This window comes from Sorex fumeus, unplaced genomic scaffold (genome assembly GCF_029834395.1).
Source record: "Sorex fumeus unplaced genomic scaffold, SorFum_2.1 ptg000030l, whole genome shotgun sequence".
NCBI classification, from domain to species: Eukaryota; Metazoa; Chordata; class Mammalia; order Eulipotyphla; family Soricidae; genus Sorex; species Sorex fumeus.
The window spans coordinates 7,114,219-7,136,665 of NW_026606087.1; the positions used below are offsets into that span (position 1 = coordinate 7,114,219).

The following is a 22,447-nucleotide window of genomic DNA, read 5'->3' on the forward strand; positions in this document are numbered from 1 at the left end:
AGAAATTTAGAAATTTAGGGTTAGAGTTTATGAGAAATCTGGGCTAGAGATACATGATTAGGGAATCCATAAGCACAAAGAACATAACTGACACTCAAGGAGTTGTTAGTTTGAGAAACATAAGGAGCATTTAGGGCTGGGGAATGGCTCAAGTACATTGCATCGCATCTTTGAGACATGAGAATTTAGCTCTAGCACCACTTAACCCCCTGAACAATGTCAGATGTAGAACTGATAGCTCCCGGAACTCCAATACTTCGAAGTGTGGCCCCTAAAACATTTTTTTAATAAGAAGTGAGAGAAACAGTAGAGAAGTTAAGGTGCTTGCCTTGCACACAGCCAACTCCATCTCAATGCCTGGCACAGTATGATCCATAGAGCACTACCAGGAGTGACCTTCAACCACAAAACCAAAAGTAGGCCCTGGAATACCATCAGGGATGACCCAAAACTTCACCAAAAAAAAAAGTATTTAACATGACTCATTAAAATAATGAAAAATAAGTGAGTCAATGCTACCAAATCAACCAGAGCTCTGAGAGTTTTCCAGAGTTTATAGAAGAAATTGACATATAGCGTCAAAACTAGCAAATTGAAGTAGGTGTATTTAATATGCAATTTTCAGGGCCTGTGAAGTAGGCTCAGTAGTAAATGACATGATTAAAGCCAGCTCACTCGCCAGCACTGCAAAATGTAATAATAAAATTCAGTTTTCTAAATTCCAGACAAGTGCCTGAATTTTCATACATTCATCATATGATGGAAACATTTCAAAATTGTCAATCCACAGAGAGAGAGAGAGAGTTTAGTGAACTGAGCACATGTGTTTTGAAGGCCCAGGTTTGATCCCTAGTACTGCATGAGCCTCTGAGCACTGCCAGGAGTGACCACAGAGCACTGCTCAGTGTGGTCTCCAAAAAAAAAAAAAACACCAAATTGCTAATATGTGTCCCATTTACAACACTGCAACATAAAAATATTGTGTTTTATCCGTATTTTCAGTTTTTCTACCTTGGTGTCCCAGTCCAGTTTTTCACATAAACCCACTGCTGTAGGATACACAATTAGCAAAGGTTAAATAAACGATTAAATAACACCTTTCCTACAATTTTTATTAGGTTCCAAGTTCATTAATTAAAAGATTATGAGGGGCCAAGAATGTGGCTCAGTGGTAGAATGCATTGCCCCTGGGTTCCAACCTTGGCACTATGGGCAAAAAATGAAATAAAATCATGGAGGACTCTGGCTCAATCTCTGGCACTAAATATAGTCTCTTGAGCACTGCAGGGTGAGACCCCCAAAACAAATTAAAACAAATGAGACCAAGTTTAAGGGCTCAGTGAATTGTCTCTTTGAGGTCGACTATTTTTGAACACTTTTCTATCAGACTAATATTATCAGTAATAAAGAATGACTGTTCTGTCAAAAATAAAGGATCACACTTATGAAGGCATTTTTGTTAACTATAAAGCCCTGCAGAAATTATTAGTCTAGTGTAATTTTTAAATTAGAGGGTATTGAAATTACAAAGTGAAAGGTATTAGATCTGAAGCACAATTTTTACCTTTTTGCAAAATAAGTTTTTGTTTGTTTGTTTTGCTTTTTGGGTCACACCTGGCGATGCACAGGGGTTACTCCTGGCCCTGCACTCAGAAGTTACTCCTGGCGGTGCTCAGGGGACCATATGGGATGCTGGGAATCCAACCTGGGTTGGCCGCGTGCAAGGCAAACGCCCTACCCGCTGTGCTATCTCTCCAGCCCCAATAAGTTGTTTTTTTTAATGTAACTAATTCCAAGAGAAAAGAATAATTTTCTTTTGCTGAGGATAAAATTCAAGTGAGAGTGACCTAACACAGGGAAGGAACGCTAATACAAGGGGGTAGAGCACGTGCCTTGCACACGGCCAACCAGGGTTCAAACCCTGGCACCCCATATGGTCCCGGAGCCTTCCAGGAGTGATCCCTGATCCCTGAGCATAGAGTTAGAAGTAAGGCCTGAACACCACCAGATGTGGTCCCCAAACCAAATAAATATTAAAATTTTTTTTCAAAGTGACTTAACACAATTAACTAGTAAAATAAGAGGTGACTATGACATGGCAAAGATGTAAAGATGTTGGAACTATTGGAAGCCCTCTGGGCCACGTAACAGCATTTATCAGGTTTAAAACACTGAAAACACTGAACCTCTCCTGGAAATATGGCTGAAATTTGCTCAGGGACCCCCTCCCACATTGAGAGGCTTCCTGTCCTTTCCCTTTTCTTCCCTCTCTCTTAAGATCTTCCTCTGAACTCCGGGGACAGGAAAGAAAGAAAATTGTATTATGGACGAAGTGCTCCCAACACCAAGAGCTGTTTTGACATGTCAAACTCGAGTTTGGGTTTTTTGAAAACCCTACCCTTTATTGACCCGTTTCTTGAGAACTCAGGCAAGTACACACACACACACACACACACACACTCTCTCTCTCTCTCTCTCTCTCTCTTTGAAAACCCTACCCTTTATTGACCCGTTTCTTGAGAACTCAGGCAAGTACACACACACACACACACACACACACACACACACACTCTCTCTCTCTCTCTCTCTCTCTCTCTCTCTCTCTCTCTCTCTCTCTCTGTCTCACTGATAGGATCACACATTCTACCAAAAAACTGTGTATTCAAAATTAGATGGGCAATTTCTGTTGGAAAAAGCCTCCATTTCTGTACAGCCGAAAGGTCGCAGACGATGGGCACGCTTCGTTTTATTTATACAGTACCAGTACTTGGAAACCAGTACCTGTGGGATGGAAGTAATTCAACATTCCAGCTTCGAGAAGCCTGATCCTATTTGGGTGGTGTATTTCCAGCGCCCCCCTCCCCCGCCAATCAACCAGAATATACAACAAAAACCTGAAGCAACGAACACCCCCACCCCCACCCCACCCCCCACGCCGGCGCCCTGCAAACACATTTCACGGAGAACCCGGGTGTGTTCGAGGTGTACCTCCGGGAGCACTAACAGAACGCAGCCCCCGAAGAAAGCCGCTTCGGTGCGAAGCACCGAGACAATATTCCTTTCCTTCCCGGTTCTCATTCCCGAGGCCGAGGGAGGCTGAACGCGGAGCTGAAGGGAGCCCACCCGACGCAAGTGTGAGCGCCGTCCGGTCCCGGGGCTCCCGGCTCTCGGCTCTTCCAACCCGAGACCGCCCAGCACTTTGGAGCCCGGGCGGGATTCTCGGCGCTGCGCCCCGGGGCCGCCGGGCCTTGAGCTCTGTAGCCAGCTCCGGGGAGGCCCGGCCAGGAAGGGGGCAATCACGGCCCCGTGGGAGGGTGCCCCCGAAAACCAATACTCAGACATGCCAAGGGCAGGAATCGGGAAGCGCACGAGGCCCTGTTTTCTTCCCTTATTGCCAGTGAGAACACAGGAGCGAGGGTGGGGGGAAACCGGGTTGTGTAACGAGCGCATGGGGTGCAGACTCGAGGAACAAAGAGACGGGTGGCAGGGTAGACAGCCACACCAACGCAGACGCAGACGGGCCCTCCGACTTTACGCAAACGGCCCGCATCTCCCCAGCACTCGGCCCCCCTTACGCCACTTGCTTGGCCTCAAAGGCTTCGCGAATACGGCTTTGCGCACTGCGGCGGTGCTGCGCTGCAACCGAGCTTGGCTCGCTGGCTCCTCCCCGCCGCCCTGCGCGGATTGGTGGTGGGCAGCAACCGGGCTGCTGATTGGGCGGCGAAGGAGCCATTCGGGGCGGCTCTGGTGGGTTCGGCTGCCCCAGAGTGATAAGTTCGGCCTCAGACACGCCTCAGCGCCAGCAGCGAGTTGGAGCTCTATGGAGGTGGCGGCGAGTATCGGGTGGTGGCTGCAGCAGCGACTCCTCTGAGCTGAGAGTTTCAAGCCGTTCCCGACTCCTTCCTCCCCCTTCCCTCCCCCTTTTTTGTTTTCCGTTCCCCTTCCCCTTCCCTTCCCCGTCCCCGACGACCGGATCCTGAGGAGGCAGCTGCGTTGGCAGCTGCTGAGTTCTCGGAGAAGGTGAGTGGAGCCGCCGCTGCTGCCGCCGCCGCCGCCGCCGAGTGGAACGCTCTAAAATGGCCGCCGTCCCTTGGCCGCTTCTTCTCGAGCGGCACAAAATGGCGGCCGCGGGCGGAGCCGGGCGGGGCGGCCTTTTTTTCCCCCCCTCGTTTCCACGGTACTCCGGGCACCTGGAAATCCTTGGCCTTTTGTTCTTCTCGGCCGTCGGCGGCGAATTCGGAGGGAACCGGCGGGCCCGGCGGCCTCCGCCCGTCGCCTTGGCTGTCGGCGGCCGGCGGCGGCGGGACGTCGGGAGGCCGGAGCGGGCCAAAGTGCGGGTGTGCTCGGCCGGGGCGCGCGCGCGCGCGCTCGCGTGGCGGGGCCGCGTGTGCCACGTCGGGGAGGGACGCGGGCCGGCGGGAGGGCCCGGCCGTTGGCGCGGGACCAGCCGAGGCGCAGGAGTCCGGCCTCCCGGCGGGGAGGTCTGTGGGGAGCGAAGGGCCTCCCCGGCGGGCCGCGGCGGGGAGGGCGCCGGGGGCTCCCGCGGGACGGGCCGGCGGGAGGGGGCCCCGCTCGCCGCGGCGGCTGGGACGGCGGCCGCCTTCCTGCCTGGAGAACAAAGAGCGGGGCGCGGGCCCGGCGGGGGCGGGCTTCGCGGGGAGGCTGCCGGCTGCACTTCCCCAGCGCCAGCCGGGGTGGGAGGAAGCCGCTGCTCTTTCTTTTGTTTCCCGGGAAAGGGGCGCGGAGAACGGGGCGAGGTGCCTCCTGCTGCCATGTTGGTGGCCCCGACCTTGCGCCCGCTTCGCGTCGGCCCCGCGGGCCCGGGTCTCAGGATGGGCCAGTCTTGAAGAAGGCCGCTCGGTGAGCCTCCTCGCTCGCCCTGTTGAGCTGGTCGAATGAAATTTTTTTTCCCTCTCTGCCCGTGGGGTGCTTATATATAATAATGGTCGGTAATGAGGGTTTCCTGGACTCGATCTCGGCGCTCACTTTTCAAGGTGGTCTTTTACGGCACCGTGTCCAATGGTTTGCTTAGCATTTGAGCCGTTTTGGCCGATTTTGGAGTCTCCCCCCACCCCTCTTTTTTTTTTTTCCTTTTTTTTTTTCTTTTTTTGCATCCTTGAACACAGGGCCGTTTCCAGGCGGTGGCTAAGCCAAATAATGCCACTGCCTGTTGGTGTTTGAGCACGTTCTATTTTGGTCTTCGGCGATCTGCAATGCAGTGGAAGTTCGATCAACTGCAGTGCTAAGGATCTGGAAAAAAAGTTACGGTTGAAGGACACTTTGTGGAGCTGTGGGGTAGGGAGCTGGTGTCTAATTTTGGAACTCTTTGTCGTTCTAGGTTTTTCATTTCTCCAGTCCCCTTCCCTCCCCACCCCATCCATTAATATTATTCTTTTGAAGATTCTTCGTTGTCAAGCCGCCAAAGTGGAGAGTGCGATTGCAGAAGGGGGTGCTTCTCGTTTCAGGTAAGAGTAGGTGTATTTTTTAAGCTGTTACAAAGAGACCAATCATAAAACCAAAGACTGCCACCAAATAATTGATGTGCAAAAATTTAAAGTCCTGTCTTTTGTTAGCAGTCGTCTATTAAGTGTGATCATTTGACTGGGAAAATAACAAAATTAAGATGACTGTTTTCCCTTTTGAGTGAAACATAATTGGGGTATAGTTTAAAAATGTTTTTCTTTTAAATAGTGCTTCTTCGGGCGGAGGAGGAAGTAGGGGTGCACCTCAGCACTATCCCAAGACTGCTGGCAACAGGTATGGTAATCTGAGGGTTTTTTTAGTAACAGATTTAGACTATTAGTCTTCTCATCCGTGCTAACTATATTAGACATCAGGAATTCTAAGCTTATAGGCATGGTTTCTTCATAGTCTAAATTTAGAATATCAGCTAAGATTATTCCATAGCCTGATCATCTGAGTTGAAACACTCCAACTGCTCGTTTGTTCTTTTTATTTGGGCTATTTTCACTGGTGTTATTTCTGAAATCAGTTATGCCTACTAATTAGTAGTAAGTAGTAAACTGCAGTATTTGTCATAAGGCTTTAGTATCATCTGGGAGCATTATTAAAAATGCAAGCTAGTGGTCCATATCCCAGGCCTGACTAAAACAAACTTGAGTGATCTCAGCAGTCTTGTCTTATACTAGAATTAGGCTTTTCTGCTGGCACATCACTGTTTTGGGCCACTCCTGGTAGTGCTCAGAGAACGTAACAATGGTGGCTCTGGGATCACTCCTTTATGGGATTGGGGGACCATATAAAGTGACAGGAATCAGCTCCAAGGTGGCCACATTCAAGGCAAATGCCGTACATAGCTATATTATTCTTCTGGTCCTGGAACATCACTTATAAGTCAATGATTTTGAGTTGCTTCAGGGTTGTTAAAAACCCAAGTTGTGGGTTTTTTTTTTTTTTAATCTGACTGGATGCTAAAATTGTCTTGATGTTAAAGCTACCTTCACTAATTTTCACTAGCGAGTTCCTGGGGAAAACCCCAGGGCAAAACGCTCAGAAATGGATTCCTGCACGAAGCACTAGACGAGATGACAACTCCGCAGCAAACAACTCCGCAAATGAAAAAGAACGACATGATGCAATCTTCAGGAAAGTAAGAGGGTAAGTTGATGTAGACAAGTTCTTTTCCTTAAAGCACAGAGAAGAGTTTGGGGGCTAGAGCAATAGTACAGCTGGTATGGGGAACTTGCCTTGCACAAGGCCAAGCCCGGGTATGGCCCCCCAAAAATGGTGCCGGGGGAGGGGGTGTTGACTTTTTAGGGTATATTCTCTATTGAATGCTAAAGTTTAAAGTTGAGTCTTAAATTGAGTGGCAACCTTTATTTGGCGACTTAATCTTATTCACAAGCCTCCTGGACTGACATTCCAGTGATGCATGGGACTTAATGGTTTTGGTTCCTGTGTCTGGTGATGGTCATAAAAAGCTCTGACTCTACAGTTTGAGGGTGTGAGAATGATTTCTTAATCATCTGATAGGGAGTTAGGGGTGGTTGGAGCCAATCTAGTAGATGTTTTACAATGTGTGATGCACTTAGAAGTTCATTTTGGCATCCCTTTGGTAAAGTGGATAAGAGGTAGTAACAAGGTGGTAGAAGAAAAAAGTAAATGCACTTTAAAAGCTTTCATCTCAGTAATTCATTGCTCATTGTGATTTCTTTTTCTCCAGCATACTAAATAAGCTTACTCCTGAAAAGTTTGACAAGCTATGCCTTGAGCTCCTCAATGTGGGTGTAGAGTCTAAACTCATCCTTAAAGGGGTCATACTGCTGGTAAGTTGATGTTGAAAAATGCAATATGTTGCAACTCATGAAACACAATTTGGCACATCATTACTTAAGAAGCTCGAGAACTTCTGTGTCAAAACTGATGGGATAATTATGGTGGCTTTAAATACCTATGTAAAAATGTTAAGTGCATTTAAGTTTACATTCATGTTATTTTAAGATGAATTTTAACTATAGGGTATTTTTACATTTGGGGGGTGTGCTGTGAGAAATCTGTATTGGTGGACACTTTTGGTATGGTGTAAAAGTTAATGTTTAATTGCTAATTTTTTAAAAACTATCCTTTGTTTACAAACATCTAGTATGTATTCATTATAAGCTCTCCCAAAGATGAACACTTAACTTCCAAAGTATGGTGAGGCATAAGAGGTTTGGCAGAATTTGTATTAGATTAAAAGTTAAGGTAGCAGAGAAGAATTGTGTTGGGGGAGGCCTTTACTTTTTTTTTTTTTTAAACTGACCTTTATTTTTTTTATAGATTGTGGACAAAGCCCTAGAAGAGCCAAAGTATAGCTCATTGTATGCTCAACTATGTCTGCGATTGGCAGAAGATGCACCAAACTTTGATGGCCCAGCAGCAGAGGGTCAACCAGGACAGAAGCAAAGCACAGTAAGTGGTAGTATCTACTTTCATGTTTTGAAGTTGATTCTTTTAAGAGATTTTTAAATATGTAAAAGTAAAATGATGTCTTCTTTTTTGTTTACAACAGACATTCAGACGCCTCCTAATTTCCAAATTGCAAGATGAATTTGAAAATCGAACCAGAAATGTTGATGGTGAGAGTTTATGTTTGATAATAAGTAGTACTTTGTATGTTTTCAATTTAATTCTGAATGTTTACTTTCTTGTTTTTTTCCAGTCTACGATAAGCGTGAAAATCCCCTCCTCCCCGAGGAGGAGGAACAGAGAGCCATTGCTAAGATCAAGATGTTGGGTAACATCAAATTCATTGGAGAGCTTGGAAAGCTTGATCTTATTCATGAATCTATCCTTCATAAGTGCATCAAAACAGTAAGTAATTGGGGATTTGTATTGATCACTGGGTACATCATCATTTGGAGATTTATCAAATAAAATTATCTGGATTTTTGTAAAATTTTGGGGGTGTCTAGAAAAACCACATGTAAAATTTTTTATATGAAAGAATTGTACTGTGAATTGTAAGAAGGGTGGTTCTATCTTTTGCTAAAATTGCTTAATCTGGGACAGGAAGGTGATTAATAAATTGGAGTGGAGTATATTCCAGCACTACCAAGTGTAGATCCCCTTACCCCCACTTCCTCCCTAAAAGAGCAAAATAAAAATATCAGGACAAATATAAATGGCTTAACCTGTAGGAATTTTAAAATAGAAAGCATAATTAGATACTATAGGAAGATAATGGGAAAGAATTGTACCAAGGTAAGATGTTTGTTAATGTGGGATGTTTCTTTTCGTAGCTTTTGGAAAAGAAGAAGAGAGTCCAACTCAAAGATATGGGAGAGGATTTGGAGTGCCTCTGTCAGATAATGAGGACAGTGGGACCTAGACTAGACCATGAACGAGCCAAGGTACAGTTGTTTCTAATCAGATTGTAATTGGTTAAATTTTAACAAATCAAAATAATGTATTTGTAGTAGGCTTGCCCTTTTTTAGATGTTAATGACCTTGATTTTACTCTAGAAATTTTGAAGAACTTGCAGTACGCTTTTATAACAATGTATTTTTCTTTATTTAGTCCTTAATGGATCAGTACTTTGCCCGAATGTGTTCCTTGATGTTAAGTAAGGAATTGCCAGCGAGGATTCGCTTCCTGCTGCAGGTAGAACTGGTTTCTTTAAATATATTGGCTACTTGACCTTTTCTGTTTAGGAACAATGAAACTTAGTGAAACTATTTTTTATTCAAGGATACCGTAGAGTTGCGAGAACACCATTGGGTTCCTCGCAAGGCTTTTCTTGACAATGGACCAAAGACGATCAATCAAATCCGTCAAGATGCAGTAAAAGTAAGCTTCCCTCTCTTCCCCCACCTAATTAAGAGTTTAAGATTTATAGTGGCATGAGAATGCTTGAGGTTCCTATTTAAACTGGTGGAACTTAAATTCTTGAATAATATTTGGGGAAGTTACAAGTCAGAAGTTAACAGTTTCAGTAGTTTTTCCCAACAATTTTATTTTTGTACAAAACTAGTATGGAGAAGCAAGTGGTTTTTTCCATCCTTTATTTCTAAAGGATCTAGGAGTGTTTATTCCTGCTCCTATGGCTCAAGGGATGAGAAGTGACTTCTTTCTGGAGGGACCGTTCATGCCACCAAGGATGAAAATGGATAGGGACCCACTTGGAGGACTTGCTGATATGTTTGGACAAATGCCAGGTGATTTTGAACAAAAAGTTTTGATTAACCAAAACAAAGGTTCTAGTGATTTAATCTTGGGTTTTTAAGAGACTTTGTCCATCTTTTAAGGTAGCGGAATTGGTACTGGTCCAGGAGTTATTCAGGATAGATTTTCACCCACCATGGGGCGTCATCGTTCAAATCAACTCTTCAATGGCCATGGGGGACACATCATGCCTCCCACACAGTCGCAGTTTGGAGAGATGGGAGGCAAGTTTATGAAAAGCCAGGTAAGGAACATTAGAAACAAGTATTATCCCTCAAGTATGTGACTTAGTGTTTTTGCCTTTGTAAAAACGCAAATATTTAGGATCCTATTTGTTTAAACTGAAAACTTGCATTGGGATAGATAGTAAAACTGGGTGCAAACTGCCTATCCTGAGAATTAGTATTAGTAAAATCACTTTGCAGTTAGGTTAGTTTTTTTGGGTTTTTTTTTTAAATTCTTCTCTGTTTCATCTTTTTGCTTTTCTCTGGGCAAATTCAGTTAAGCTTTCTTTTTTGACTTGGCTCGTTCCTTTGGTACTTGATTACCATAATTTGTGGACCCCTTTTTATCTAGACTTTCTTTCTCCCTTTCTGAAATAGGGGCTAAGCCAGCTCTACCATAACCAGAGTCAGGGACTCTTATCCCAGCTGCAAGGACAGTCGAAGGATATGCCACCTCGGTTTTCTAAGAAAGGACAGCTTAATGCAGATGAGGTACATTTGCCTATGTTACTTCTATACCATAGTTTGTCGATTCAGAAATCTGTTGCCCGATGATTATAAAAAGACGCGTTATTAAGAGGACTTAATGCTGGAATTCTTTAACCTTCTTTCTCTCTTTTCTGTACTTCTATTTCTTTCTTTGGAGTCCAGCGTCCTATGAGCGACGATTATGAGATATGAGGGCAAGCATCTTTTTTTTTCTTTTTTATAGTTAAGGTGATGTGTTTGCAATCGTTGACATTTCTGATCTTGGAACACAGTTACTCGCTACTGCCAAAGTTCAGGGCAAGCATCTTGAAATCTTTAGTTTAGACCAAGGAAAATGGTTTTCAAAATTTATTTTGAATAGAGTAAAATTCATTCTGTAAACAGAATGACCATCAAGTTTTCTGGTTTTTATTATAGTAGTATCTTACTGCATGGATCAAATCTTTTATTAGTGTGACTTTGAACCTTTTTGCCAGAAAGTAAATCTGTTAATTGCATAGAACAACTCTTATTTTTTTAAGTGGTAGAGACATTTCTGTTTCTGCCCTCAATTCTGTTGGTAGAATTAATTCTAGAATGTTGGGGTGTTGTATGATATTCTGGCTGATATCAATGCATTGCTGTTTTGATTTTTTTTTTAATTACAGATTAGCCTGAGACCTGCTCAGTCATTCCTGATGAATAAAAATCAAGTGCCAAAGCTTCAGCCCCAGATAACTATGATTCCTCCTAGTGCACAACCACCACGCACTCAAACACCACCTCTGGGACAGGTATTGGCATTTATCATTTGAGCACCTTTTAGCCTTTGTGGGGTTGGGGTGCCTTTGTATGTCTGCTGATTTTAAGAATTTTATGAAAATTCAAATGTATGCCTATTGCTTCCTTTTTTTTTTTTTTATTAAAGACACCTCAGCTTGGTCTAAAAACGAATCCACCACTTATCCAGGAAAAGCCTGCCAAGACCACTAAAAAGCCACCACCATCGAAGGAAGAACTACTTAAACTAACTGTATGTAAGCTTCAATTTCAGTGTATTGATTCATGGAGTGTCTGGTGTAGGAAGGCACTAAAGATATTTGAATTGTGTTCTTTTCAGGAAACTGTTGTCACCGAATATCTCAATAGTGGAAATGCAAATGAAGCTGTCAATGGTGTAAGAGAAATGAGGGCTCCTAAACACTTTCTTCCTGAGATGCTAAGCAAAGTAATCATCCTGTCATTAGATCGAAGTGATGAAGATAAAGAAAAAGCAAGTTCTTTGATTAGTTTACTCAAACAGGAAGGAATTGCCACAAGTGACAACTTTATGCAGGTAAAATCTCTTCTGATTCTGTGGGACCTTTCCATTAAAATTGTAAGTCATCTTGCTAACTGACTTTTTTTTTCTTTTTAATCTCAAGGCTTTCCTGAATGTATTGGACCAGTGCCCCAAATTGGAGGTTGACATCCCCTTGGTGAAATCATACTTAGCACAGTTTGCAGCTCGTGCCATCATTTCAGAGCTGGTGAGCATTTCGGAACTAGCTCAACCACTGGAGAGTGGCACCCATTTTCCTCTCTTCTTACTTTGTCTTCAGCAGTTAGCTAAATTACAAGATCGAGAATGGTTAACAGAACTTTTTCAACAAAGCAAGGTCAATATGCAGAAAATGCTCCCAGGTAAGAGAATACTGGTAATTTGTGTTTCCTTAAAATCCTACAACTATAAGTTCCTTGGATTTCTGAGTAGATTTTATATAGATATATGGAACCAAAACGATTATATCTAAGCCACATATCCCTGTGGTATATTATTAGCACAGAGACATAACCACTTTTCTAAAACTAATTCAGTATTTGAAATGTTTAACTTGCCAAATTTTGCACATTTGGGGAACATTGTATAAAGTTGTATTCTAGGTAGCTAATCTTGGTGAAATGATAACCTGATGGGAATGATTTTTTTGTCTATACAGAAATTGATCAGAATAAGGACCGCATGTTGGAGATCTTGGAAGGAAAGGGACTGAGTTTCTTATTCCCACTCCTGAAGTTGGAGAAGGAGCTTTTGAAGCAAATAAAGTTGGATCCATCCCCTCAAACCATATATAAATGGATTAAAGACAACATCTCTCCCAAACTTCATGTAGATAAAGGATTTGTGAACATCTTAATGACTAGGTACGATGAAAATTCTGGTCAGTTACGTGACTAAATGCTTTATTAGTTATAGGAGAAAGTTTTTTTTCAGTCGTGACTGACTCCTTTTATTCTTTCCGGTGCAGCTTCTTACAGTACATTTCTAGTGAAGTAAACCCACCCAGTGATGAAACAGATTCTTCCTCTGCTCCTTCCAAAGAACAGCTAGAGCAGGAAAAACAATTGCTTCTTTCTTTTAAGCCAGTGATGCAGAAATTTCTTCATGATCATGTTGATCTACAAGTCAGTGCCCTATATGCTCTTCAGGTGCACTGCTACAACAGCAACTTCCCAAAAGGTAAGAGGATCACTATTAAAATAGTGGCACTCATGGACACACTGAGTGAGAACCAAATGATGAGATTTTGTTTTTTTTAGGCATGTTACTTCGCTTTTTTGTTCACTTCTATGACATGGAAATTATTGAGGAAGAAGCTTTCTTGGCTTGGAAAGAAGACATAACCCAAGAGTTTCCAGGGAAAGGCAAGGCTTTGTTCCAGGTAAATGTTACATTACAGAAAGTCGTCTATTTTCTATAGAGTCTCAAAGCTGAAGGAAATAGTTTGGGCTTATGTATGCCATTTTGCAGTTATGAATTGAGCTAAGTTGTGGCAAAAAAGTAGAACTCTGACATTTGAAAGGCTATATATAGTCTTAGTGCAGTTGTTGGATATTGACACAGTCGAGCAGTGTTTACTATGAGAAGGGTGTATGATTATGGAAGGTAGAACTTTTTTTTTAATGTTGGAAAATTCAGTGTAAAACCAGAAGTAGCCTTTTTTATTGTCTATAACTCTAATGGAAGAATTTACATATTAAAGGGTTCTAGAATGTTGAGTAATTCTAAAATCTGATGAGCAGTTTCTAATATGGCAGATACATATGATACATGTGGTATATAATGAAGCTGTGATTGTGCTTTGAGAGTTTGCAAGAGGCACAGTCTGATACTAAAATGATTCTAGATATAATTGGAAGAGTGCCTTAAGAATTATGTCTGGCAAAAAAAAACCAGCTTTTTATGCTATCCCAAGTCCAAATTAAGCCTCCTATGCAGTCTGTTGTGAAGGTGGTTTGTAGTTATAAAATGAGTGCTGCTGTGGAACTTAAGTTTATGTCAAGGTTGTTAGTTCTATCCTGAGTCAAAACTTCTGCTTTTGAGTACATTTCTCCTAAGTAGTACTTAATTTGTCAAACTACAAATTAAATTTATAGGTGAATCAGTGGCTAACCTGGCTAGAAACTGCTGAAGAAGAAGAATCAGAGGAAGAAGCTGACTAAAGAACCAGCCAAAGCCTTAAATTGTGCAAAACATACTGTTGCTATGATGTAACTGCATTTGACCTAACCACTGCGAAAATTCATTCCGCTGTAATGTTTTCACAATATTTAAAGCAGAAGCACGTCAGTTAGGATTTTCTTCTGCATAAGGTTTTTTTGTAGTGTAATGTCTTAATCATAGTCTACCATCAAATATTTTAGGAGTATCTTTAATGTTTAGATAGTATATTAGCAGCATGCAATAATTACATCATAAGTTCTCAAGCAGAGGCAGTCTATTGCAAGGACCTTCTTTGCTGCCAGTTATCATAGGCTGTTTTAAGTTAGAAAACTGAATAGCAACACTGAATACTGTAGAAATGCACTTTGCTCAGTAATACTTGAGTTGTTGCAATATTTGATTATCCATTGGTTGTTACAGAAAAAAAAATTCTTAACTGTAATTGATGGTTGTTGCCGTAATAGTATATTGCCTGTATTTCTACCTCTAGTAATGGGCTTTATGTGCTAGATTTTAATATCCTTGAGCCTGGGCAAGTGCACAAGTCTTTCTAAAAGAAACATGGTTTACTTGCACAAAACTGATCAGTTTTGAGAGATCGTTAATGCCCTTGAAGTGGTTTTTGTGGGTGTGAAACAAATGGTGAGAATTTGAATTGGTCCCTCTTATTATAGTATTGAAATTAAGTCTACTTAATTTATCAAGTCATGTTCATGCCCTGATTTTATATACTTGTATCTATCAATAAACATTGTGATACTTGATGTAATTGTGTGTGACTTCATCCTCCACAAAATCGTGGAGGATATTTTGAGGTAGGGATGTGACACAGCTCAGTTTGAAGATTTGTTAACTGTAAATTTAAATTCTTAATCCTTTGTCAGATGAATTTAAGGTGGTTAGGCAACGTGACTGGAAGTAACCTATCAACAGTTTTCACAATGAAAGGGAGTGCTGAGGGGGAAATTTGGAATGTATAACAATAAACTCCTTGGTAACATCTTTTCATTGTCATCTTAAAATACTTGGCAGACTGAAAAGGCTAATCACTGTCACTGCAAAGATAAGTACAGTCAACTTGTAGGCATTATTCCCAGTAGCTGCTTCTGCCTGAAAAGTTCCTTCTTGAGAGCCTATAGGAATGCAGTCAATGATTTAATCCAACTGAAGCTCTGCAGTTGGCAATTTAATTACTGAACAGAAGCTGTGTAATCATTTCATTACACCCAGCTCTTTTCTCACCAGCCCTTGGAATGTAATCTTGGCATTCAGCTTGGATGCGAACTCTGGAGGAAGTGCCAGTGGTATCTTGGCAATCTTAGCACCTCAGAGCAGTCTTTATACTTAGAGCAGTTTTAAACCACATTGCTGAACCTCCTTTTGATGTCTTCTGTACTCCCAGGGGGTAGTAGGTAGCCTTTGTACTGACTGGTTCTTATGACAACAGAACCTTGAAGTTGGCCCTGTGCAGGCCCTTGGTCACATTCCCCTTTCCTGAAGCATGGTGGTGCATAGGCCCTGACCACTGCTTGAGGTTAAAGGTTCTGCATACCTGGCTGGGCCAGCGCAAAGATAGTGTCCTTCAGTGACCGAACATCTTGGAAATTTCTGCTCTGAACCAGCAAGCAGTATTTGACATAAAATTTTCCTTGCGACTATTCACTTTTACCCAGGATGTTTCATTTAGTTTGCTTTTATTTATTTTGGGGTTTGGGCCACACACAGTGGAGCTCAGGGTTTGCTTCTGGTGTTGCTTGTGGGGAGTAATGGAGGATATGTGGTGCTGGTAATACAACTTTATTCAGCCCTTACCATCTGTACTATATGTATGGATATTTCTGTATATATACAAAGACGTGCCTGCATTATATAGTTGGGGTGCCTGGTTTTCTTTTTACCTCCCAGTTTCCGGTAGCAAATAACTGATCTGTTTTTAACACTTTGGGTGCTTGGTAGATGACTCAGGAGTCAGTGCTTGTGTGCATGTTGGAGCCTGATTCTGATACCACATTGTCCTGTCCCATAGGGGCCAGACATGCCAGGAGTGGCCTGGTATCCACTCCCACCCTCATGGACTTTCCTGCCCCTCCTCCCCCCAAGTTAAAAACTTAGTTGCTTAGTTGTCCGGTCCAACCTTATCATTTCTCAAGTACTTTGCCTTCAAAACAAGTTGAAAAGCTCGTTCCAACTGTTATCTTCAATTCCAGTACCATTTTAACTAGATAGTGCTGAAAAAGTGTTCCCTTCTGCTTAGTCCTTAGTTTCAACACAGCAGCCAGAGAAAGGGATCCTCTGAGAGAGCAACCAAAAAAAGCCACTTGGTTAAAAATTCCTACAAAATTACTTTCTACCTGTACATTATTTTCACCAAATTACAAATTTGGCCTAATACCACCCCACCTCGCCCCTCCACACTTTTAGTTTTTCTGCTACCAGCCCTTGCTCATTCTGGCATTATTCCATGCCACCTTGCTAGAAGTTCCTGAGTCACACCAAACTTTGGAGATTTTTCTGTTCTTGCTTCCATGGGGTAATTCCATAACTGATTCTTCCCCTTTTTAAGTTCTTAGGTTGAATAATCAGCCTCCAATCCCACTATAAAGGAGTTGTGATTCCCTCTGCCTCAGGAGACAGTTGGCATCCTAACTCAAGGTCCTTGTAGACTGACCTTAATTTGAAAACCGGGTTTGTAGATGGAACCAGGTTAAGATGACCAAGGTGGTCCCTAATCTGACATCTGATTTTACAAGAATCTTCCCAGGCACAAAGGGGCGATGGTGGGGCCAGGGACGACCAAACCATTCTATAATGGCAGTGTGATGACTGAGGAATGAAAAGAGAAGGGCAAAGAACAGTCTTCCCTAGGCAGTGTCCTGCTGGGGGGGAGGGGGGCAGTTTTCAGGGTTTTGTCCTGGCTCTGCGCTCAAGGGTCACTCCTGGTGTGCTCAGGGTGTTGGACATTAAACTCAGATAAGCTGTGTGTAAGGCAAGTGCCCCACTTGCTGTACTATAACTGGCCCCTAAACTGGATGTTTCCACCCTCCCAGCTTAAGGTACTTGGTGGTAGCTGTCCTAAGACCTAATACACTGCTCCAGCATCTCCCTAACCCATGAACCCAACACAGCCTCCCAGGCATTCCCCTTTCAGTCATCAGCTCTGTGATGGAGTACCTCCTGCCTTTCAGATGGGGGGCATAATTGTCAGACTGTCAGCCTAGTGTTTCTGAGAGCACCTGACTAAATGTGAGTGCCCCAGGGAGCACTTCAACCAAAGTTTTCCACTTCCCCTAAGTTCTTTAATTCTGTGACTGACCCCCAGTCGTGCAATAACTTAGTATGGGGGGGGGGGGAATGTTTTAAGTTACTCCCCTAAAGGGAAGGTTTGGGTCAGAGTTCTGAGAACAATTCTTTGAGAACTTTACTAGGGACCCTCCCTAACCCTGAAAATTGGAAAATAACCATCAAAAGTGAAAACCAGTAAATTAGAACAAGATAACCTTTCTAAAGCGTGATGTCTGGGTGAGTTGTTGATTTTATGGGTCCTGAAGTTTATAAAATCTGAGGATCCCTTTAAGAATATAGACAAACATAATCAGGAAAGTTCGTAAATCTGTAACTATCAGTGATTTAAAAATTTTTTAAAAATACAAAATTACACAGCCATTAGGTACAGAGAAAGCCTGCCTTGATCACCTCTGCCTGGGGGTAGAAAAAACACAGAAACCATGAAGGAATATATTGATGGTTTTGCCCAGTAATGTACTGGATCAAGATAAAGGACAAACTAAAATTATTTGTTAACACAATCAAGGTTTAAGCACAGAGAGTTTTTTATAAAAGTCATGGGCTTTGGAAGGAACTTGCGCTACATGGTCCCTGGAGCATACGGGGATGATTCCTGAACATTACCAGGTGTGACTCCCCCATTCCCACCCCCATAAGAAAAAGCACTTTAGTATTTGAAGCCCATGCTGTCCTTCAGTACACTTGGTTGTCAACACAGTTACAAAGGTACATGTTCTTACTCCAATTTAGCAGTAAGAAGTTGGGGTAGGGGTGATGGAAGACATCACCAGAGTTACATAGTTTTATCAATAGGAGAGCTAAGATGCAGAGTTCAAGTAACTCAAGCCCACGATTTCTGTTTTACATGGTCAAAATCAGATCTGATTTCCAAAGATGGGAAGCCCCTGCGTAAAACTCAACACAGGTTGCCCATCTCATTGCCCCTCAGAAAGAGGTAGTATTTTAGTATTAAAGCTAAATATATCTGAGCCTAGTATTTTAGCTCAAGCATATTTCCAATTGCACACAACCCCTTCATGCACAGCCATGTGCTATTTGGGAAGACACATGAACCTGCAAAGGTACCAGCTTACAAGTTGTCAAAGTTTATGAAAGCCCCTGATGGCCCCAGTGTGAAAAACTAGACAGTCCCACAATCAGCCACAGTTAACTGGCTGAAGCATATGAAGGCTCCATTTCAAAGTCTATGTTAAGGGGAGGTAGAAATGCCCATACGCTGGCCCAGTGCAAAGGCCATACGTGCACATGTGAAGATGAGCATTTGTAGTTCCAGTTTTGTTTCCCAACAAGGCAGAGAGATTCTGAGGTTTGGATCTCAAATGCTGGAAGAGGTGACTTCTCTTAAAAACATGTGAGATGATTCAGAAAGCAATACTGTACCAAGACACTGATCCGAAATTGTATAAAGGGTAGAGTTCATGCCCAATTCATTCAGCTTAATCAATGGCTAAATAAATAGTACTTCTTTCTACATTATAAAAAAATAGTATGAAGGACTGGTAAGACAGGGTTTAGGCACTTGACTTTCTTAATGACTGATTGTGATTCAATCCAGGTACATCATCTCATCCCCCAATCTAGAAGAGTGGCCCCCATACCTAAAAAAAAAATTGTGATGAATTTGAATAAAAGTCTTTTATAATGGTCTAGCGATAGCACAGCGGTAGGGCGTTCGCCTTACAAGCGGCCAACATGGCCGACTCGAGTTCGATTCCTCCGCCCCTCTCGGAGAGCCCGGCAAGCTACCGAGAGTATTCGATATGCCAGACACAGTAAAACAAAGTCTCCAATGGAGACGTTACTGGGCCCGCTCGAGCAAATCGACGATCAACGGGAGGGCCTTTACCTTTACCTTTACCTTTATAATGGTCTAGAGCGATAGCACAGCGGTAGGGCATTTACCTTGCACGCTGCTGGCCCGGCCTACCCAGGTTCAATTCCTCCACCCTTCTCGGAGAGCCTGGCAAGCTACCGAGAGTATCCCGCCTGCATGAGAGAGCCTGGCAAGCTCCCCATGGTGTATTTGATATGCCAAACACAGTAACAAGTCTCACAATGGAGACATTACGGGGGCCCCCTCAAGCAAATTGATGAACAACGGGACAACAGTGCTATACAGTGCTATTTTATAATGTGAGTGGAGAAAAGGCCATTTTGGATGTGTGCTAGAGGTGCTTGGGACACATTTGCAGGGAACTGAGCCTAGACCACCTTCTACTGAGACATATACAATATTGGGGGCTCAAAACAAAATGACTTCCAAAATGCTGAGCAGTGACTATGAAGTTATGTGGACACCTAAAAAGTGTCATCATGTAGACACCTTACGTCTGACCACATGAAGCATAGCACCAGCAGGCTGCAGAGAGAGATGTCTGCTGCATGCATCCCCATCTCCAAGACAGATACAAGACTCTAGAAAAGAGCATCTCAGCCCTTGTTCCAGGAGTGCCACTGTTCCTGCAGTGTGCTCTCTCTCTCTCTCTCTCTCTGTCTCTCTCTCTCTCTCTCTCTCTCTCTCCCCCCCCCCTCCCCTCTGTCTCTCCTCTCTCCAGTGCATAGGGGCTACTCCCAGCATGGCTCCTGGGGCTCATTTTAGCAACCATGTGGTGTTGGATGGAAGCTGTGTGTCTCAAATACAAGACCTTTTACGTCCCCGTGCTGTATTTCTTCTGTTCTCTCCCGTAAGCGAAGGGTGTGCAGTGCCAGAGCTGCAGAGACAGTGCTCCCAGCGGCCCCACCCACTGTGGCGTGAACTGGTTTCCTACCTCGCTTCCCATCATGCCTCATGCCCACCTCAGCCCACCAGCAGCCCGGTGTCATCCATCCTGACACCTTCCAGCACTTCTCCATGTCTACTGGTTGGACCCTGTTGCCCCAACCCCCTGCTCTCAGATCCTCCCTCCCCACGATATGGGTCCCACAGTCCATCACCAGCCAACTTGACTGCTTCAGCCTCTTCTCTGAACATTCTTGCAAACTTGCTCTGAAGGAAGTGAGATTTGTGCCCCAATGCGCTCACCTCTCCTATCTTGCCTCTTAACCAAGGGCTGTGACAGGCCAGCATCTGTTCTGCTTCACTAGCATTTACCCTCCTGCCCGAGACCCCCACACTTCCTGCTCGTCCCAGTATCTTCTAAATCATTAGTGCCTATGTTCTCTTTCCCTGTGCTTTCACTGACTCTTTCCTTGCTTCTTCTTCCTCCCCACACTTCCACCCCAACACCAGCTGATGAAATTGCCACTCCAGGTCTTTCAGCCCCAGAAGAGAATAAAACTGAGTGTTTCTCCGGCGAGGGCACCATCCTTGTAATGATAGTGACTTTGTTACTCCAAGTGTGGCCTTAGGAAGGTATCGACAGGGATCTTATTGGAAATGCTAACTACCACCTTTCAGACCTACTAGATCAGAATCCATAGGTAATTTCTTAGCCATTAAATTTTGATTAACCCTGATATACACCCTTATCCAGGCCCCCTTGCTGACCACCTAGAATTGCTCTTGTGCCTCCTGCCACAATGATCAGGTCAGTTTCTATTTCAGAAGCGGTTTGATCCTCCGTAGCTGCCTTCCAAACAGCCCACTTACTAACTCCCCTCCTTTTACTGCTGAAGGTCCTAGCTCTTTCCACAGGGCCAATGCCTCTCCTAATTCATAACCCCTTTCCAGAAGAAAAACAAGTGTAGGACATTTGCTGCCCCCACTACCAGGAACAAGAGGCCACTGGATGCAGCTCAATTGCCAGTGAAAAACAGTGCCAGCCCCCGTGATGGTGGAGAACTTCAACACTACCACGAAGAGGACATCTGAACAAGATCAGCTGCTTGCAATGTGAGATTCCAGCAGAAAAAGTCCTGCATCTTCTCTGATGATCAGAAGAGTGAAAACATGAGTTCTGTGATTTTGTTGGACCTTGCAAACAAAGAGCATACCTAATTACAAAGCCGGAGGATTGTATAGAGAGATAAAAGGGTTTGCAGATATGGTTGCAAGAACGTTGGCAAAAAGGAGTATTCCCAACCTTTGCTCCTTGTGCATTGCTTGGGGCAAGGAACATGGCAGTTCTCCCTTCTTGCATTTCACAGCCCCAGGGTGCTGCTTTACACTGCCAGTCTGCAACAGCAGGAGAGAGGGAAGTGAGCAGTGTTTCTGCACTCAGACTCTGTGCGCACACACAGGCAGCTCAGGACAATCTTGCAGCTGACGCAGGAAATAAGAGTCTCCACTTCTTTCCAGTGAAGGAAACTGGAGCACCAGCTCCTATGGGAGAAATCAAAGCAGTATTTTTTCAAAGAACAAAACAATCTAGGAGAGAACAAAGGTCTTGGTCTTGATCCCTCTGGAGAGAAGATGTATCTTAGCCCCTCCACCCCACTCAGATGAAGCTCGCCTGGATGGAAAGAAAAACCAACTTCGTGCAGCCGTTTTCTTAAGATCCTGCACAGGTGTAGGACAGAGGAGGCCTCCTTCATCTGTGTTTTAAGTTGACTAACACCGAGTGTCTTCACAGATGTCCAAATAAGAGCAAAATCTGGTGAGTAATTGAAACAGGGACAGTTTTCAGCAGCCTTACTCGGCAAGGGTGGTGCATCTCTGATGGCTACCAGTTCTGCTAAGGGGCACCAGCTTGGCAGGTTGCTATAGACAGTCCCAGTGTGTACAGTATGCTAGAACCCACTGTGGGCATAGGTAATGGAGCTTCCGGGGACCTCAGGCCATCCAACGACCGCCACCCCACCCCACCCAATCCCTGTTTTCAGATAGGGAAATTGGTTTTAAGAATAAGATATAGGGGCTGGAGTGATAGCATAGCATTTACCTTGGAGTGATTAGCAGGGCGTTTACCTTGCACGCAGCTACCCAGGTTAGATTCCCAGCATCCCATAAGGTCCCCTGAGCACTGCCAGGAGTAATTCCTGATAAGAGCCAGGAGTAACCCCTGTGCATCGTTGGGTGTGACCCAAAAAGAAAAAAGGAAAAGATAGAAATTAGCACCAACTTCTTTTTTGGTTTGTGTTTGGGCCACACCAGTGGTGCTCGGGTTACTCCTGGCTCCATTCCGGAATCACTGTCTGTGAACTCTGGGATCATATAGGATGCCAGAGATCAAACCAGGCTTGGCAGTGTGCAAGGTAAGCACCCTACCCACTGTACCATTTCTCTGGTTGCTGGCACCAACTTGTATATAATGGCCAATGGGAAATAGATGGAAATGGTATCGTTCTTTTCCTCAGTCTCACTGTCTGGTGGGGACACAGACATGAATCATTTAGCACTAGTCCGGGATCATGTAGGGCAGA

The 22,447-nt window shown here is 43.8% G+C and overlaps 1 protein-coding gene and 1 non-coding gene across 2 annotated transcripts; both read left to right on the forward strand.

Annotated features, from left to right (window-relative positions):
- Nucleotides 1-4,952: 4,952 nt before the first annotated feature.
- EIF4G2 (eukaryotic translation initiation factor 4 gamma 2) lies at nt 4,953-14,604 on the forward strand. The gene is made up of 22 exons (XM_056116334.1): nt 4,953-5,022; nt 5,339-5,465; nt 5,692-5,757; nt 6,478-6,618; nt 7,184-7,286; nt 7,780-7,911; nt 8,012-8,078; nt 8,162-8,313; nt 8,742-8,852; nt 9,020-9,103; nt 9,191-9,289; nt 9,516-9,657; nt 9,748-9,908; nt 10,267-10,380; nt 11,025-11,150; nt 11,285-11,389; nt 11,477-11,692; nt 11,781-12,039; nt 12,336-12,540; nt 12,645-12,856; nt 12,937-13,058; nt 13,774-14,604. The coding sequence occupies exons 1-22, from the start codon at nt 4,953-4,955 to the stop codon at nt 13,837-13,839; spliced, it is 2,880 nt and encodes a 959-aa protein (XP_055972309.1). The 3' UTR covers nt 13,840-14,604.
- On the forward strand, nt 10,433-10,575 carry LOC130025657 (small nucleolar RNA SNORD97). Its single transcript, XR_008792778.1, has one exon. It is a non-coding gene; the product is annotated as a small nucleolar RNA SNORD97 (small nucleolar RNA).
- Nucleotides 14,605-22,447: the final 7,843 nt, after the last annotated feature.

Excerpts from the sequence above, each read along its gene's own strand:
- EIF4G2 (XM_056116334.1), top strand. The coding sequence starts at position 4,953 with ATGAGGGTTTCCTGGACTCGATCTCGGCGCTCACTTTTCAAGGTGGTC. Across the intron at positions 9,104-9,190 it reads GGATTCGCTTCCTGCTGCAG|GATACCGTAGAGTTGCGAGA; the intron begins GTAGAACTGGTT and ends TTTTTATTCAAG. Across the intron at positions 11,390-11,476 it reads AAGAACTACTTAAACTAACT|GAAACTGTTGTCACCGAATA; the intron begins GTATGTAAGCTT and ends TGTTCTTTTCAG.